The sequence below is a fragment of the Triticum dicoccoides genome, chromosome 4A, assembly GCF_002162155.2.
Source record: "Triticum dicoccoides isolate Atlit2015 ecotype Zavitan chromosome 4A, WEW_v2.0, whole genome shotgun sequence".
Lineage (NCBI taxonomy): Eukaryota > Viridiplantae > Streptophyta > Magnoliopsida > Poales > Poaceae > Triticum > Triticum dicoccoides.
Window position 1 is genome coordinate 591,215,520 of NC_041386.1, and position 19,642 is coordinate 591,235,161.

The window sequence follows — 19,642 nt, forward strand, 5'->3', positions numbered from 1 at the left end:
AATAACCATTTTATTATTGCCTCTAGAGCATATTTCCAACATGAGAGAGGGGACCAAGTGTTTTGAGATTTTCCTTTTCGTCATACACGTCAAAAAGTAGACAAAACCTTCCTTTTACACATGTGTCTAGGCCCACTAGGCAGCAAATATAGTTGGCTAGACACATGCAAAGATAAAAATATAAGATGGACACTATATGATCCGAGGGTATCACAAGACTGGTCAGCCAGTATTTGCTCGATAGACGCGTGCAAGCATAAACCATTGGACTATGGAGTGATCACAAAGGGTGGACCAACCTTTAACCAGTTGTCAGCTGAATACGTCCAAATGTATCGGTTGGCCAGAAGCGTGTAAAAATAAATCATGAAATGAATTGTATGTGATCTGAAGGTATCATATAACTAAACAACTGGCCAGCAAATATGTGTTGACCAAACGAGCATCCAAAAAACATTTGTTGACGGGCATGAACATAAATTATAGGATGATCTATATACGACCTAAATGGTATCACAAGATTAAAACCCCGCTATCCATTAAATGTGCACCCTATATATATGCGTCAAAATGTAATGGCTAAACGTGTGCGGAATGATCGGTCGGCAATTTTCAACCCAGCAATGAATGGTTTATATGTGATTTAAAGATATCGCAAAAGTGAAGTATTGGGCAGCGAATATTTACGGTTAGACGCGTTTAAATTAAATTTCTCCCTCGTATCCATATTAATTGTCGATGATTTAATACAAAGGGAGTATTATATATTATATTCTTTAATGGGATTAAATTATTGTAGGCTGGAAATGTGGTGCATGCATACTCTGGCTAGACCAAACATGAGCCGCCCATTGCTCTTCACGCACGCATCACTAAGCTTTCCGGCCCCCATACGGCGCCAACGCGTGCGAACGTCTTACCCGTGAAGTGTCACTGACCTGTGGGGCCGAGCGGTCCCCTGGTTTACATGTCAGTGAGCGATATAGGATGTTTAGGCGTCGAAGTCCATGTGACTCGGCACGTTCATCCGCGAAACTGACTCGGCACGTTCCCCGCCTCCTCCGCTTCCAACCTCATCGGCCGGTGTGGTGGTTTTCTTCTTGGTTCGCGGCTTTGGTTTCGTGCTGCCAGTTCTCTTAGTGTCGTGCCCACGATGTCCACGGGCGGTAGAGGTGGAGGCGGCCGGCGCGGCGGCCGCGGTGGCGACCAGCAGGGTGCGGGAGGACGCGGTCGAGGCCGGGGAAGAGGCGGCGAGCAGCAGGATGCCCACCGTGGCCGCGGAGGCGGTCGGGGCCAGGGCGGCGGCGCCGACGCCGGTGTCCAGCGCGGTGGCCATCGCGACGCCGGGCGAGGCCACTTGGGCGCTCACCGAGGCGGGCTAGGCCGAGGCGGCGTGGAGGTGGGGGCGGTGGAGCGTCCCGGGGGCGCGGGGCGCGGCCGACCGCCGGCGACGGCGACGGCGATGGTTCCGGCGGAGGTGGAGGCACTAAGTGGGGAGATGGGGAGGAGATTGGCGGTGTCGGAGGCGGTCCAGGGGTCTTCGTCCTCGGCCCCGGCGGTGGCCGCCACGGGAGCCCAGGAGTCGCAGACGCAGATGGCCGTGGTCGTGCCGCCTCGGAATCTGCCTCCGGCGTCGAGCAAGTCGACGGAGTTCCCTGCGCGGCCGGGGTACGGGACGGCCGGCAAGAGGTGCCGGGTGCGCGCCAACCATCTCCTCGTGCAGGTCGCCGACAAAGAGATCTACCACTACGATGTACGTAATGTGTCTCTGCTTTCGCTCACGTGGTACTCTTCTTTTGGAAAGGAAAGACCTCTCTCTAAAATAGGCTAGGTTTTGAGCTTTCAAGGGGATTGGCTAGATTTCAGGTGACTGAAAATCCAATTTGGGTGAGTCGATTCGCTGTGAGCCGTCGGATGCAAGATGGATGACCAGATCAGCTTCTTCAACCTCCGACACGGTTCATTGTTCATCTTCTTCAACCTCGAACCGCGGATCTAGCACCGGGCTAACCGCCCGCGGCCGGCAGCGCTTCCGGGCCAGCCTCTCTGCCCCGCCCTCCCCCAACCGCCGCCATGTTGCCGCCGCCCCCCGGCCATCCCTCTAACCGCGGCCATGAACCATTTTTTTCCGGCGAACCTACACACCCCACCCCCAACATGCCTAAGATAGATAGTGGGGCCGCCTGCCACTCAAAGATAGACCCAACGGGCTTCTCCAGTGAGCCGAGGACTGCATCTTCCTCCGGCGGCTTCTTCCTTCCTTCCTTCCAAAATCGACTGACCCAAAAACTATTTTCAGGTGACTTACAAGTAGATATTGTGAGCTTTAAAACCCTTGGGACATGGCTATCATTGGCAATGCATTAATCCCTAATAGCTTGTAGAGGACTAGGAGTTTATGTTCATTTCACATCCACCTTAATTTGCAGTAAATTTGATTAGCATGCTGGACTAATTTTGCAAATCAAGGTCAGTTTAAGGTCACTTGGAAGTGGTTTTGCCACATACATCGATCACCCAATTTTGTAGTGCAGGCATGAGTTTTGAGTTCCTGTTTCAGAAATATTTCGGCCATTGCGGAAATCACTAATTTAGTTATTTCGGTTTTCATTTCGGCGAAGTGACCAAAATTTCAACTTGAATTAACTAAGATCCAAGCAAATATTTTAAAATTTTAAAGAAATAATTTGAATTTCTATGTACTACCAAAATTGCTGAAATATTTTGACCGAAAGGCAATTATTTCAGTATGTACTGAAATGAATGAAATTTCTGAAATTACACTGAAAGTGAGAACCATAATTACAGCCTAGACATCAGCAGGATTCACTTTGGCAGAGATTTATGAAAACCTGGTGGTTCCAGTGGTTACCAAAACATTTACGGTTTAATCAAATAAAATGTGGTGAAAACTGAATCAGGGCCCAACTTAATTCGTTTATTTATCAAATTTCATAAAAAAGGTTGAATTAAGTCTAACGAAATTTCGGCACATTGGCCTAATCTGATATGCAAATTTGGTAGGGAAAACACGATTTACCTGTTCTCATTCTTATGTTGTTTATTACAATTTTTTGAGTTGCCTACATTGAATATATTTTTCTCAAAACACACCTAAGGGTGTGTCATCTGTACTCTGTCGAATAGTTGATCATATATGTCAAATCAATTATCAATTTACATAGTTTTGTTTCTCAGTATTGGGCATTCAGTTGTTGTTAAATGCTTTGAAAGATGTTATTGTAATCTTTCTTTTATCTCATGACGCCGGTTGATTTGAATAGCAATTGCTATATTCTTATTGATATAGGTATCAATCAGTCCTGAATCGATGGCTCGTGAGAGGAACAGATCTATAATCAATGAACTTGTTAGATTGCATAAACAACATTTGGATGGGAGATTGCCTGTTTATGATGGAAGAAAGGGAATGTTTACTGCAGCTCCACTGCCATTTAAAACCAAAGAATTTATTGTCAAAGTATCAAATACCGAGAGAGGATACCAGGGGTATGATGTTTTCCATTTTTATTATGTAGTTGTAATTTATGTATCACTTGTGTTAATCCTTCTCTTTTTCAGGGAAAAGGAGTATAAGGTCACCATAAAGGAAGTTGCAAAACTAAATCTATACAATCTTCAGCAATTCTTGGCTGGTAGGCAGAGAGAACTGCCGCAGGACACTATCCAGGCTCTTGATATCGCTCTGAGGGAAACCCCCACTGCAAAGTAATGTGTCCAGAGATATTTGATTCATATAGAACAGCACATGTTTATTGGCAGAGCGTGTCTTCCTATTGCTTGAGCATACATGGATTTATTTTGCTTGCTAATTTTTGACAGGTATACACCCATCTCAAGATCATTTTTCTCAAAATCATTTGGACATGGTGGTGACATTGGCAGCGGGGTGGAATGCTGGCGAGGGTATTATCAGAGCCTGCGCCCTACACAGATGGGATTGTCACTGAATATTGGTATAGTAACATACTGGTTTCTACCTATAATATAACTTACTGCACAAGATGTTGTTCTTCTCTTCATGACAGAAGTGTGTACTCCCTCCGTTCACTAATGTACGACCTATTAGCTATTTCAATATTGACTACATGATACTAAAATGAGTGAACATGCGTACTAAAATGTGCCTAGATACATACAAATCAAGAAAAAGCAAAAATGTCTTATATTAATGAACGGAGGGAGGCGCACCCATCTCTTATAAACTAACCATATCATTGCAAGATCTATCTTTGCTTGTGAAACCGAAAGTACACATTCCACAGTTTTCATATTAATTTAAGTGCTTTTTCAAACTTCATCGTCAGTATGAAGCTCTGGAGTTCATTATTTAAAATCCTTTGTCTGTTTGATGAATTTTATATTTTCCTCATGCAGATATTTCTGCAACAGCATTTTACAAAGCTCAACCAGTAATGGATTTTGCACTGGAATATCTTAACATCTGGGGTGATGCTCCAAGGCGTTTGTTTGACCAGGATCGCCTGAAAGTATGTACCATGACACAGCTTTATTTGCATCCTTTGTCATTCTTTACTGTACCAAAATATAATGGTTGAAGTTGATCCTGTTTTGTCCTTTTCTGCTTTGTAGCTAAAGAAAGCCCTCAAGGGAGTCCGAGTTGTGGCAACGCATCGACCTGATATATCCAACAACAACAACAACAACAACAACAACAAAGCCTTTAGTCCCAAACAAGTTGGGGTAGGCTAGAGGTGAAACCCATAAGATCTCGCAACCAACTCATGGCTCTGGCACATGGATAGCAAGCTTCCACGCACCCCTGTCCATAGCTAGCTCTTTGTCGATACTCCAATCTTTCAGGTCTCTCTTAACGGACTCCTCCCATGTCAAATTCGGTCGACCCCGCCCTCTCTTGACATTCTCCGCACGCTTTAGCCGTCCGCTATGCACTGGAGCTTCTGGAGGCCTTCGCTGAATATGCCCAAACCATCTCAGACGATGTTGGACAAGCTTCTCCTCAATTGGTGCTACCCCAACTCTATCTCGTATATCATTATTCCGGACTCGATCCTTCCTCGTGTGGCCACACATCCATCTCAACATACGCATCTCCGCTACACCTAATTGTTGAACATGTCGCCTTTTAGTCGGCCAACACTCCGCGCCATACAACATTGCGGGTCGAACCGCCGTCCTGTAGAACTTGCCTTTTAACTTTTGTGGCACTCTCTTGTCACATAGAATGCCAGAAGCTTGGCGCCACTTCATCCATCCGGCTTTGATTCGATGGTTCACATCTTCATCAATACCCCCATCCTCCTGCAACATTGACCCCAAATACCGAAAGGTGTCCTTTCGAGGTACCACCTGGCCATCAAGGCTAACCTCCTCCTCCTCACACCTAGTAGTACTGAAACCGCACATCATGTACTCGGTTTTAGTTCTACTAAGCCTAAACCCTTTCAATTCCAAGGTTTGTCTCCATAACTCTAACTTCCCATTTACCCCCGTCCGACTATCGTCAACTAGCACCACATCATCCGCAAAGAGCATACACCATGGGATATCTCCTTGTATATCCCTTGTGACCTCATCCATCATCAATGCAAAAAGATAAGGGCTCAAAGCTGACCCCTGATGCAGTCCTATCTTAATCGGGAAGTCATCGGTGTCGACATCACTTGTTTGAACACTTGTCACAACATTATCGTACATGTCCTTGATGAGGGTAATGTACTTTGCTGGAACTTTGTGTTTCTCCAAGGCCCACCACATGACATTCCGCGGTATCTTATCATAGGCCTTCTCCAAGTCAACGAACACCATATGCAAGTCCTTCTTTTGCTCCCTATATCTCTCCATAAGTTGTCGTACCAAGAAAATGGCTTCCATGGTCGACCTCCCAGGCATGAAACCAAACTGATTTTTGGCCACGCTTGTCATTCTTCTCAAGCGGTGCTCAATGACTCTCTCCCATAGCTTCATTGTATGGCTCATCAGCTTAATTCCACGGTAATTAGTACAACTCTGAACATCCCCCTTGTTCTTGAAGATTGGTACTAATATACTCCGTCTCCATTCTTCTGGCATCTTGTTTGCCCGAAAAATGAGGTTGAAAAGCTTGGTTAGCCATACTATCGCTATGTCCCCTAGACCTTTCCACACCTCAATGGGGATACAATCAGGGCCCATCGCCTTGCCTCCTTTCATCCTTTTTAAAGCCTCCTTCACCTCATACTCCTGGATGCGCCGCACAAAACGCATGCTGGTCTCATCAAAGGAGTCGTCCAGTTCAATGGTAAAACTCTCATTCTCCCCATTGAACAGCTTGTCGAAGTACTCCCGCCATCTATGCTTAATCTCCTCGTCCTTCACCAAGAGTTGGCCTGCTCCGTCCTTGATGCATTTGACTTGGCCAATATCCCTCGTCTTCCTCTCCCGGATCTTAGCCATCTTATAGATGTCCCTTTCACCTTCCTTCGTGCCTAACCGTTGGTAGAGGTCCTCATATGCCCGACCCCTTGCTTCACCAACAGCTCGCTTTGCGGCCTTCTTCACCATCTTGTACTTCTCTATGTTGTCTGCACTCCTATCCAGGTATAGGCGTCTGAAGCAATCTTTCTTCTCTTTAATCGCCTTCTGGACATCATCATTCCACCACCAGGTATCCTTATCTTCGCTTCTCCTTCCCCTGGACACTCCAAACTCCTCCGAGGCCACCTTACGAATGCAAGTCGCCATCTTCATCCACACATTGTCCGCATCCCCTCCTTCCTCCCAAGGGCCCTCCTTAATTACCCTCTCCTTGAACACCTGAGCTACCTCCCCCTTGAGCTTCCACCACTTCGTTCTAGCGACTTTGGCACGCTTATCCCGCTGGACACGAATCCGAAAGCGGAAGTCAGCAACCACCAGCTTATGCTGGGGTACAACACTCTCTCCAGGTATCACCTTACAGTCTAGGCACGCACGCCTATCTTCTCTTCTCGAGAGGATGAAATCAATCTGACTAGAGTGTTGGCCACTAGTAAAAGTCACCAGATGTGATTCTCTCTTTCTAAAGAGGGTGTTAGCTATAATCATGTTGTAGGCTAGAGCAAAGCTTAAGACATCTTCTCCTTCTTGATTCCTGATGCCATAGCCAAAGCCCCCATGCGCCCCTTCAAAACCTGTGTTAGATGTACCCACGTGGCCATTGAGGTCTCCTCCTATGAAGAGCTTCTCACCAATCGGTACACTCCTAACCATGTCTTCCAAGCCTTCCCAGAACTCCCTCTTGGTGTTCTCATTGTGGCCTACTTGCGGGGCATACGCGCTGATAACATTGAGAACCAAGTCCTCAACTACCAGCTTGACCAGGATAATCTGGTCCCCACGTCTCTTGACGTCTACCACTCCATACTTGAGGCTCTTGTTGATCAAGATGCCTACGCCATTTCTGTTTGCAGCCGTCCCCGTGTACCACAGCTTGAAGCCGGTATCCTCCACCTCCTTTGCCTTCTGTCCTCTCCATTTGGTTTCTTGGACGCAAAGGATATCAACACCTCTCCTCACCGCTGCATCAACTAGCTCCCGAAGCTTCCCTGTCAGAGACCCTACGTTCCAGCTACCTAAGCGAATCCTCCTAGGCTCGGCTAGCTTCCTTACCCTTCGCACTCGTCGAGTCAAATGCGAAGACCCTTGCTCATTTTCCACTACATCCGGGCGCCGATGTAGCGCGCCACTAAGGATGCGACGACCCGATCCTCGCTCACTTGCCACCGTATCCGGATCAAGATACGGCGCGCCACTTGAGGGGTGACGGCCCGGCCCTTGCCCATTTTCCACCACACCCGGGTTCCGATGTGGCGCGTCGCTGAGAGGGTTACGCCCCAACGAAAATCTTTTGGGTTTCATCTCCATAAGAGTGGCTGAGTTTTTATGTTGGCTCGCCAAGCCTATCACAACCCTCCTCCTTTACCCGGGCTTGGGACCGGCTATGTTGAGACAACATAGGCGGAGTTATCGACCTGATATATCCATTCGTTACAAAATTACTGGGATAACCTCAGCTCCGCTAAATGAATTGACGTATTTCTTACCTCTTTTTTAAATTTACTCATCGTTTTCTTTAGTTGCATCGCATTTCATTTATTATATCATGCCATACTCTTACATAATTTTGTTCGCCTTTTACAGATTTGACCTAGATGGGACAAGGGTATCAGTTGTCCAGTACTTTATACGCCAATATGATTACTCTTTGAAATATATACAGTGGCCATGCCTTCAAGCTGGCAGTGATAGCAGGCCAACATATTTGCCTATGGAGGTTTCCTTTTTCTTTGAATCCTGATCTATCTGATTGCTTAAAACCAATTAATAGGGCGGATACATATGCATAATTATATATGTAAACTTCTTCAGGTTTTGTCTGATGCACCCATATGTAATTAGAATTATCCTTTTGTATGCAGGTTTGCAACATACTTGGAGGACAACGCTATTCGAGAAAGCTAAATGAGCGTCAAGTCACAAACATATTGAGGTTGGCATGTGAGCGGCCAGATAAAAGGGAGGGTAGTATCGTGGAGGTGAATTATCTATTTATTTGTATGTTAAGTGGGGGTGAATTTGTTAGTTGCTCACATTTGACCTCTTTGTTGTTTACATTTAGATATACAGTTTTTGTTCTTGTCTTGTGCTTTTTTATTATGTTATTTTAAAATTGATATACATTTTATATTATTAGGTTATTAATAGAAACAACTATGGCATTGATGATAATGCAAAAGAATTTGGAATTAAGGTGATGAACCAACTAGCATTGGTCGATGCTCGTGTGCTGCCTCCTCCAAGGGTACATGTTTTTTATTTATACTAAAGAATAATCTCATTAAAACTTTGAGCGCAGTGTCTCCTCATGAAATTGTTCTGTTCTTTTAGCTTAAATACCATCAGTCTGGACGAGAACAAATATGCAATCCGTCGGTAGGACAGTGGAACATGAATAACAAGGTATTTTGAGCTATTTATCTTTTTTTAATCATCTTCTTAAATACTTCAGTTGCACTAATTTGCAACTAATTCTGTTTTCACAAGCAATATAATTGCTACTGGCAGTTTGTGGCTTTGTGCAATGACAATGTTATGTGGTCTCTTAAGGCATATGTACTTATTAGTTGATACTTAGTCAGGGTAACACATCTCCCTCTAGAGACCATCTCTTTTTCTTCTCGTTTTTGCTGACAATTGTAATTATCTTCATGGAGACATCATTAAAAAAAACGTTTTGTGTTGGTCATGGTAATGTTTCAACATATTTGGTGGTATGATATTTTTATATTCTGGGTTAAAATATGAACTTGCATTTTCAGAGAATGATAAATGGAGGGTCCATCAGGCACTGGGCCTGTGTTTCATTTGGCTCTCGGTTGCAATGGAATGATGTTAGCGTGTTCTGCAACTATTTGGTTGGCACGTGCAATAACATGGGCATGGTAAAAAAACTTTCACAACTCAGAATACAATGCTGTTTATAATATAATGTATGGGTGATCTGACTATCTTTTTCTTCTTTTGATGTAGCAAGTAAGTGAGACACCGTGTGTGGACATTGTTCAGGCACGCCAGGGTAACTTAGAAGCTGTAAAAAATATATATAGACAATCTGCCCAAGTACTTGCTCAGCAAGGTTTGGAAGGACAAAACCTTGAGTTACTATTTGTAGTATTACCTGATGGACCTAATGCAAGTGATTGTTATGGTAAGCACATCAAATGGCTTTTCAGGGTGATGGGAGTTTTTTTTTTTTGCTGTGCTGTAGTAACCTTTCGTGCATATACAGGAAGAGTAAAGCGGCTTTGTGAAATTGAGCTTGGTTTAATAACTCAGTGCTGTTTACCTAAGCATGTTCAGAGAGCTGGCACACAGTATCTACAAAATATGGCCCTTAAGATCAATGTTAAGGTAGGATAAACTGTGCAAGTGCATGCATTGTGGCTCTAATTCGGAGGTCAATCATTCCACTGACAATGTTAACTTAGGTTGGTGGTCGGAACACCGTACTGGAAAATGCATTGCTTCGGAGGATACCTCTGTTGACAGATAAGCCTACAATTATATTTGGAGCAGATGTGACCCACCCATCTCCTGGGGAGGATATGTCTCCATCTATTGCAGCGGTTAGTGTCCAGTCAATCTTCATACTTTCTCTTATAGCATCGTTGTTTAGATCATTTTGCTTGAGTCCTAGTGTTCTGAGGATTAATGTTTTTTCATCATTGAAGTGCATGTACTAGAAAATTTAGCAAATGTACTCTTGTCAATTGATGCATGAGCTATTGTAGAACTCTTTTCATGTTGATACTATTGTGGGTGCATGTTCTCATTGTATATAATCAGTAGTTTGTGAGTGTCTGACTGAACCTCAATAAAGATTACGTTTGTTACAACTGGATTTGTCCAAAACGAAGTGGTATGGGGCTCCTTTCATTTTAACTTGTACACTTTTGGGTTTGAGAAAGGCTGTGAGAATAAAATAAGCTTCTTTTGCTGTTGGGAATATGAGTTCATACTGGGAACAAATGAGATAGTTTACCTCAAAGTTGTGGAATGACATAGATAGAATTTATATATCTAAAATGACATATTGTACCAGATTTTTTTTTCTAGGAATGAACACCATGTCAACATTTACTTCTTTTCTCAAAGCCATGCACTGTATCTTACTAGATTGTATAACTAGATCATGTCATATTTGTTCTTGCAATGTTGTTCCAGTTTCTGCAAAGTAACGTTAAAGCTTTCACAGGTTGTTGCGTCGATGGATTGGCCTGAAGTGTCTAAGTACACATGCTTGGTGTCTTCACAAGGTCATAGGGAAGAAATCATAGCTGACCTTTTCACAGAAGTGAAAGATCCACAGAAGGGGGTTATATATGGTGGAATGATAAGGTAACGTTGGATATGCCAGTGTCTGTTACTGTTGTTCTTTTCCTAATATAATATTCGTTGTGTATAAATGTGTGTGTTGCAGAGAGTTGCTTTTGTCCTTCTATAAAGCAAACAAGTCTTGCAAACCTGGAAGGATAATATTTTATCGGTTAGTGAAGGAAATTATTTGTGCTCTGGTTTCTGAATCAACGCCTTTGTTGTCTGTACTGAGAGCTTATTTGCTTTCCTTGCAGAGATGGTGTTAGTGAAGGCCAATTTAGCCAGGTCTTGCTTTATGAAATGGATGCAATATACAGGGTATTCTTTTTGCCTCCTTTATTTCTCTCTTTCTATATTGTATTTGATTTTATTTAGTTGGTTGCAGAGAATAATAACATAGACCTTTGAAATTGTATTTGATTTTTATCTTGTTGTTTGCTCTCTCCTAGGCTTGTTCTAGCTTAGAGAACGGTTACCTTCCTCAAGTTACATTTGTTGTGGTGCAAAAGCGGCATCACACACGGCTTTTCCCGGAAGATCATCGTTCAGGGGCCATGGCAGATCGAAGCGGAAACATCCTGCCTGGTAAACTAAATTTGCTAAGCAAGTAATTATCTTGACACATACCATTTGGTTGAGTTTTTTACTCACTAAAAATGTTGTTGTCAGGAACCGTTGTTGATACAAAGATATGCCATCCCAGTGAATTTGATTTTTACCTCTGTAGTCACGCCGGCATTCAGGTAACAGCTGCCCATCCTTACTGGCGCCAGATTCTTATTTTCTCCTCTGATGCATACAACAGTTTAGTACCCTTTCACATTGGAGTAATGTAATGGCAACTGCTTGTGCCTATCAGGGAACGAGCCGTCCAACTCATTACCATGTCCTCTATGATGACAATAATTTCACCGCTGATGCCTTGCAAACGCTGACTTACAATCTGTGCTACACGTAAGCAGTTTTCGGTAGTTTTTGCTGCAATCCTTTGCTAAAAGTATCATTCCCTCTTGCTGATGCGCCGACCTAACTATTCTGCTTGTCTCACAGTTACGCACGGTGCACACGGTCCGTCTCGATCGGTACGTATTGATGTGTAATTTTGCATTGTCTGATATCTACCTTTTGCCTGAGTGACCGATGCCGCTCCCAATTAGCCATGTATCTCATTTTCCTTAACAGACAATTGGCAGCTGATTTTCTGTTCCATTTGTTGCAAATTAACAGTTCCTCCAGCATACTACGCGCACTTGGCGGCTTTCCGGGCGCGGCACTACCTGGATGACAATCACTCTGATCATGGATCATCTTCTGTGGGCGGCACCCGAATGAATGATCACTCTGTCCCGGTAAAGCCACTGCCCAAAGTTAAGGAGAGTGTCAGGCAGTTCATGTTCTACTGCTGAAGACTGATTTCGCATTTTCTGGACAATAGTGGACGGTTTTGCACCTGTGGAACTTGCAAATGTTATAGGCCAAAACGCGTACTATGATGTCTTGTTTGGAAATTTCTGTGATGTGATATAATGTTGAAAATTAAATGCTTTTTCTAACAATCATGGTCCCCACCTGAGTGCATTACTCAAATTGCCAATCTAGTTTTTTTTCCTCTTTTCGAAAGGGAGGTTAAAACCTCCGGTGATGCAGATTCTTGTTGATTATTCTGTACAGTACAAAACAAAGAGAACTATGGGTAAACCATTACAAGGTACTAGTAGCTGCCCGCGTGTTGCAACAGGGCATCCATATCTTTAGTAGTTTAAAAATAATTGTGTCAAGCATATACTCTCTCTGTCCCAAAATGCAAGATCATTTTTTATATTATGATAGTGTCAAAAATGATCTTATATTTTGGAACGAAGGGGGTACTTTGTAGATCCTTTTTGTAACCATCTTGATCTAACAGATTTTTTCTTAAGACATCCAAATCTTGCAAATAAAGCACCCGCATCAATATAATTTTCCAGAAGTTTGTAAAATAAGAATCATACACATAGAAAATAACATGTTTATTTTTTGAATGGATTTGCAAATTCTCATCTAAATGATAATTAGGAAAGTCCCTTCTGACTCCTACTCTACTTTTTTTGCGAATAACTCCTAGACTATTTGATTAAACAAACAAAAAGATCAAGAAAAAAATCCCCACAAATCTGCATGTAAAATCCAATGGTTTAGGAGTTAGATGAGACATAATTATTTCTCATGAGAGTTAGACACACCCGTTTGCAATCAATTAACACAAACACTAGAAAGGTTATTTCGGATGCCACTATATGAACATGCAGATCTAAATATCAAAATATTCCATGGCAATGCTATGTACTTATTCCATGGCAATGCTATGTATTTTTCTCTCTAATCTATATTTTGCACTATCACAACATGCCTCATTAGCGAACCAACTTGTGGTTAGATGATTAGGAGAACAGTGATATCTTCAGTCCATCGGGGTTGAAATCTTGGTGCTCGCATTATTCTGAATTTATTTCAGGATTTTCGACTAGTGGGAGGAGACATTTCCGTCGACTACAAGGTGCGGAGGTGCTCATAGGAGTATGGTGTGCATGTGTGTTCATATGGGTGAGTGTACGCACATATATACGAGTGCATGCGTCTGTATCGTATTTAAAAAAACATGGCTCATTATAAACAAACCCAAATGATAACGCCCACACGTGTGGCACGAAGCAATTCCGCCCATATATTTTTTGATGGCAACTTTAGCTACAAGAGGATGACAACTTTGTTGTGAAGCATGACAACTTTCTGTTTGGATGGCAATTTTTCAATTTTTCTGAGATTTTTTTATGACAATTTTAGTGTAAAAAACATGTAGAGGGTGTTACTACACGCCACACATGTGGCGGTTATCCGCGTCCAACACCCCTCGAGGCGTCGGGAGAGACTTGCCATGAGGGAGTTGCTGCCTTGCTTATGTTTTTTTTTGAGGGGTAATCGCAACTTTATTAACTTAAAAGTGGTCTGGGACCTCGTCCGCTACAACATGTAAAATGCAATCAGGGGGAAAATTAGGGAAATAATCTGAAGTCTTGTTGCTAACACCCTCCTTAGCTAAACCATGCGCCGCTCTATTCGCCTCGCGACGTACCCAAGTGACTTTGAACTCCTGCCTTGTCCGCAGCAGCTCCTTCGTCTCCTCGACCAGTTGACCCATAATCGAGAGGTTCTTATCTTCCCCATTTAGCATGGTCACCACCTCCTGGCAGTCTAACTCGACGTGAAGATGCTGGATGTTCATACTCAGCGCCAGTTGCACTACACTTCTCGTTGCTAGCATCTCAGCAAGTTGGGGGTTAACAGTACCCGGGAAGAAAACCGAAGCTCCTCCTCGATAAGCACCATGGTGATCCCGCAGGACCACGCCGCCCCCACCTCCATCCTGCATCTTGGTTGCTGCTCCGTCTGCGTTGGCTTTAACCCAACCCATCTCCGGTGGCCTCCACCTCTCCAAACTCCTTGGCTCTCTGATAATTTGCTCCCTCGAGTGAACCGACCGCCACTCCTTGATGTGTTCGTGAACTCTCTCTGCCAGTTCCCTTGCATCCCGGATTCGCCTGCCATCTCTTGTTTCATTCCGCGCGCACCAGAAGCCGTACAGGGAGTGGATCATTGTCTCTCGTTCCTCCATCCCCGCATTAGCAAGCCACACCTTGAACCAGGCAGCAAGAACTTGCAGCGATCCATCCAGTGCTGGCGGCAGGACCACGGGCTCGGCCTTCTCCTCACAAAGCGACCTCCAGAATAACACCGAGTGGGGACACGTCTAAAATCTGTGGTATGTTGTTTCTTCCCGTCCGCACGCACAGCAGAACACCCCAGGTTTGATCCTACGCCGGTGCAGTTCGGTTCCAACAGCGAGACCATTTTTTAACAGACGCCACGCATGAATTTTTGCCTTAGCAGGTGCGTTGGTCTCCCACAAAGCAAGCCATGCCTTGTGCTCCTTACTAGGCATCGAGGAACTCGGCTGTCCGGCTCCCGTGCCTTTGAGCTGCATGCAGAGGTGATACGCAGATCTGACAGTAAACTGTCCGTTGCTAGTATAGTTCCATGCAAGATAGTCTTGCCTGCCTTGATGATGAGGCACGGACTACCAAGATGCTAATTCGTGCGTGTAGATGGCCCGATCTTTCACGACGATACTCGATCAACACCTCGTCTCCCTGTTCCTCCTCGTAACCTCCAAGAACAATTTTCACCTGTGTACAAAAATACACAAACGAAAATAATGACCCCCTCGGATCAGCACGTAGGCGTCGATGTGATGATCAACCCTCCATTGCTAGTAAATTTTCACGATGGAAAAATCACAGATAATACACAAGATATGGTCGCCCGTAACTCGGACGTTTTTCTGTATATCTCATACCCGGAATAAAACTCAAAACTCCCCTCCTTCACATCGGCCGAAGCCAGCCTTTATATGGCTCACGCTGCAACCAGCTCGGCCTATCTCTAAGGAAGAAAAAATACAAACGTGATCTGGTATATAACTAACCTCAAGTGCACTACCTAACAAAATATATCTACTCCTACCTGCTAGCTTAAAAAGGTAACAACCACGTGAAGGAAGGAAATGGCGTGATTAAATCCATGCAGACCTAAACGTGTAGCACTATGGTGCCAATCCTAATCCATCCAGGAGGTGTACGAAAATTAGGATGCACCTTGGCACGTACGGGTTCCTCCATAACCTCAGGTTTCTTGCCGTGATGAGCATATACTTCTTGGAAAGGATCTAACTTCTTTTTATTTATCAAACCAAATTGACATATTGGCTTTATGTATGGGCGTGGCTCACAAGGCTTCTGCTGATTGTTTTTCTCTCTATAAATCAATCCTGATTCTCTCATATTGCCTTGTGCAGGTGCACGTACAAGACTCGTAACACATCCATGCATCAATTTATAGTCCAAATAACCAGCTTGATGTGCGCTCATCTTCGCAGCACCAATACCTGGTCCGCATATCATACGTTTCTTGCCATCTTTGCCAGTGTGCAATATATTTGGACAATTCATAATTTTACCAGCATCCTTGATTAGACTCTCCTCGCTCGACTCAGTTGGTTCGAGTTTAGTAGCATCCGCGCTGGATAATATTCTAGACGCTGTAGTGTTCATATCACTTGACCACCCACCAATATTTGCTTATGTTGGGGGGCGCAACCGTACGGCAGTTTGAATAAAGCACAGATTCCCTTAATTAACACGTAATGTGATTTTCCCTCAAAAGAAAAACACGTAACGTGATGAGTAATCACAACAAATATTTTGCCTAGCAATGGCGACCGTGTGTTTTGGGGAAACAAATGATTTCTCCTTGGTGAAGATTTCCTTGCATGGGCACATGAGAAGTCAGGCATCTACTCTGTTAAATCAGCGTACCGGGCTCTAGTGAATCAAAAAGAGCACTTAGCTCTAGATGAAGGGCAGGTTACCGGCATCTCAGTGAATCAACAACAGATGTGGAACGCAATCTGGAAGCTCAAAGTCACCCCAAAAGTGAGGGTGTTCTGGTGGCGGGTGATGAGGGGCATCTTACCTGATGAATGCACCTTAAAACACCGCCACATAAGACAGGTCAGCACTTGCAAAATTTGTCTAGCCATGGATGAGGACATGGAACATGCACTGCTGCATTGTTCGCATGCACGGAGGTTTTGGGAGGAAACAAGACTGTTATTTCATGTTGATCTACCTCGGCTCCATCCTCTGACTTGGACGAAAGACATTCTATGCGATCTCCGTTTCTCTGACAAGGAACGGGCGATCTTCATCACGGTGATGTGGGCAATTTGGACGTCTCGAAACCGATTAACGCATGACAAGGAGGGGTGGAATCCAACCTATTCTGTCAGACGGATTAGAGAAGACCTAGCCATCTTGGAGTTACCCAGGCAGTAGGAAATCATGTTACCCGGCTTCGGTTGGGAGCCTCCTGACGATCCTCATATCAAGATCAATACAGATGCTGCAGTTCACCTTGATGATGGCAATGCAGGAGCGGGAGGTGTTGCCCGCTCGTCCTCAGGCTTCAAGGGTGCATGGTGCAAGCCGATATCGGGTGTTACGGATCCTCTCATCGCGAAGGTTCTAGTGCTGAAGGAAGGAGTCCTTCTTGCTACACTTCGAGGCTTCACGCATGTGATGATGGAGACTGACTATCTAGAGGCAGTTCACCTCTGGAACTCTCGCTATACCAGCCGGTCGGTGATAGCACCTATTTTGTTTGAAATTGGAGAGCTAGCCCTTAGTTTTACTTCTTTTCGTATTCAGCATGTAATGAGAATAACTAATGGTCCTGCACACCTGTGTGCTAAGCGTGCATTTACGCTTAACGTGACCGAGAGCTGACTCGATACCACTCCTGGCTTCCTGATCAGCAACCTTCTAGCTGACTGTTCTGCGAACGCTTTTGTTGAATAAAAGCTCTCTAAAGTTCCCCGAAAAAAATGATTTCTCCTTTTAAAATTAGTTGACCCTCAAACAAATTATCTAACGAAATCTTAAAAATACGCACGATCTCAGGAAGGAAATTAACAGCTGGCCATGATTGCCGCATGCAGGCACCCCGAACTTCTCGAGCACGTCGATCCATCACGTACGTGGAGGCGCTTGCGTGCATATACGTACGGAGAGAGAAGCGGCCGAGCGCGCACGGGTACCCAGATTTCACAGAAAACCTAGCAGCGCGCGTCGTAGTTGTAGAGCTAGGTCACCAGTCACCACCGGCCGCCGCCGATCGAAATGACGGGCAGGACCGCCGCCACCCCCACGCTGAGCATGAAGCTCCTCGTGGACACCAAGGCGCGCCGCGTGCTCTTCGCGGAGGCCGGCAAGGACGTGGTGGACTTCCTCTTCTCCCTCCTCGCGCTGCCCATCGGCACGGCCGTCAAGCTGATCGGCGCCAAGTCCATGGTGGGGAGCGCCGGCGACCTCTACCGCAGCGTGGAGAAGCTTGACGGAACCTACGTCCAGCCCGGCGCGGCCAAGGACGCGATCCTCCGCCCCGTCATGGCCCGCTCGCCGGCCAACAGCGCCCTCCTCGGCCTGCCGACTCCCTCCAACAGATTCTTCAGGTGTTCCTCCTTCAGCGGTTGCCGCGACTACGTGACGGACGTGAGCGGCACCAAGTGCCCCAGATGTTCCTGTGCGATGACGATCCAAATCCAGTACGCGCCGCCTGCCGGTGCCATTGCGCAGAACGCGGCCACCGCGGTGGCGGCAGCAGATGGGTTCGTGCGGGGCGTCGTGACGTACACGGTGATGGACAGCCTCGCGGTGTCGCCCATGTCCGCCATCTCCAGCATTGCGCTGCTCAACACCTTCGCGGTCAGGGATCTCACCGCGCTCCAGGAGAAGATCGTGCACATCGGATACAAGGAGGTGAGTGGCCGAGCCATAGATCTACTGCATGCATCTTCATTATAATCCCCTAGTACTTATTTCAAAGAAGGAACAATCCTGGCATGTTTCAATTTCACGATTTTGGTGGGTGGGTCTGTCAAGTGTCAACTGGCTGAATTTACCACCATGGATTTGCAGGGTTTGGAGATATTGAAGGCCTCGCTGCAGTCCAAGACTGTTCTCACCGACGTCTTCCTTGGAAAGAAGTCCCCAAGCCACGACTGAGATCCGGCGTGAACGGTTTGATTGAGATACGAACGTGAACAAACTATAGCAGATAGTTGGATCAATCCATTATCCATCTACATATCCATTTCAACCAGGCCCATCTTAAAAAAAAAATTGATGCATTGCAAGTCCGTGCCACCCATGCTTGAGCTGTACGATGCATGCCACAGACGATACAAGCATCGATTAGGGTTTTTTGCCGCTTTGTGCGAGGTTCAAGTGCCCGACAATTATTTCTATATCTTTTCAATGTGTACCCGTCCTTTTGCTGTTGTTGCTTGCGAATGCATCATTTGTGGTGATGTTTCTTGATTAGCTTGCATGCTCTTGAAAATCGTGCAGGAATCTCTCTCTTATTGTTTAGCTGCACGTCAGTCGTCTGAATTTTAAATTCAGGTCAGCCCAATTTTTGGCAAGGAAGCATTGGCCGTGCAGAGCACTCAAGGCCGCATCCAGACGGCAGGGGTGAAGTTTGTTTTAAACCTTGAATTTGTAGAGCACTACTTAAACAAATCCTGACATCTAAATCCCTAAAATCTATACCCTATACTCACCAATCCCGATCAATCTAGACCCTAGATGTGTTTGGCGCGCCGGGAAGAAGATGATCCTGGCCAGGATCAATCGCTAGTCTCACTGACTACTTTGGCACAGCTGTTACAGCCATCGTCTATCTCAATTCTCTTCCTCTCGTTGCAGCCTTGGCCAACTTGGTGAGCAGCGCTCCACCCAATGCAGATGATGCATGCAAGTAGCAGCACAATCATCCACACGCACACACGCAAGTAGCAGCGACACACACGCTACCGCAGCAGCAGCACGAGCGCGCCGGTCTGCTCGCGGCGTGCCGGACACCAAGAAGACGACGACAAGTACTGCAAGAAATAAAAAGAGATGGAATTTCGTGAACTGGGTCTCACCAGAGAGGGTAAATCGACGCGGCGGAGCTCTCACCGGAGACGAAGAAGAATGCTCCACCATGGATAAAACGTCAATTCCACTAATTTTGGTCAAACGCCAAGCAAATTGCTCGTGTCAGGAGCCTTCCCTCGTCTCCTGTGACCGCGTGGGCACCAATTGCA

The 19,642-nt window shown here is 45.3% G+C and overlaps 2 protein-coding genes across 2 annotated transcripts; both read left to right on the top strand.

Moving 5' to 3' along the window:
- Positions 1-1,627: 1,627 nt before the first annotated feature.
- LOC119289249 (protein argonaute 12-like) lies at positions 1,628-12,472 on the top strand. Its single transcript, XM_037568608.1, has 23 exons — positions 1,628-1,753; positions 3,311-3,510; positions 3,583-3,729; positions 3,844-3,977; positions 4,399-4,511; positions 4,615-4,652; positions 7,987-8,055; positions 8,164-8,296; positions 8,442-8,558; positions 8,717-8,824; positions 8,911-8,982; positions 9,342-9,464; positions 9,553-9,730; positions 9,812-9,933; positions 10,011-10,148; positions 10,778-10,920; positions 11,003-11,068; positions 11,154-11,217; positions 11,349-11,484; positions 11,569-11,642; positions 11,759-11,853; positions 11,950-11,981; positions 12,127-12,472. Exons 2-23 carry the CDS (start codon positions 3,332-3,334, stop codon positions 12,303-12,305), a joined length of 2,460 nt encoding a protein of 819 aa, XP_037424505.1. The 5' UTR covers positions 1,628-1,753; positions 3,311-3,331; the 3' UTR covers positions 12,306-12,472.
- A 5,200-nt stretch (positions 12,473-17,672) lies between these two features.
- LOC119283724 lies at positions 17,673-18,832 on the top strand. The gene is made up of 2 exons (XM_037563147.1): positions 17,673-18,311; positions 18,471-18,832. Exons 1-2 carry the CDS (start codon positions 17,673-17,675, stop codon positions 18,555-18,557), a joined length of 726 nt encoding a protein of 241 aa, XP_037419044.1. The 3' UTR covers positions 18,558-18,832.
- The last annotated feature ends 810 nt before the right edge of the window (positions 18,833-19,642 follow it).

Coding starts and splice junctions, on each gene's coding strand:
- LOC119289249 (XM_037568608.1), top strand. CDS start 3,332: ATGGCTCGTGAGAGGAACAGATCTATAATCAATGAACTTGTTAGATTG. Junction 9,934..10,010: donor CCCTTAAGATCAATGTTAAG/GTAGGATAAACT, acceptor ATGTTAACTTAG/GTTGGTGGTCGGAACACCGT. Junction 11,643..11,758: donor GTAGTCACGCCGGCATTCAG/GTAACAGCTGCC, acceptor TGTGCCTATCAG/GGAACGAGCCGTCCAACTCA.
- LOC119283724 (XM_037563147.1), top strand. CDS start 17,673: ATGACGGGCAGGACCGCCGCCACCCCCACGCTGAGCATGAAGCTCCTC. Junction 18,312..18,470: donor TGCACATCGGATACAAGGAG/GTGAGTGGCCGA, acceptor ATGGATTTGCAG/GGTTTGGAGATATTGAAGGC.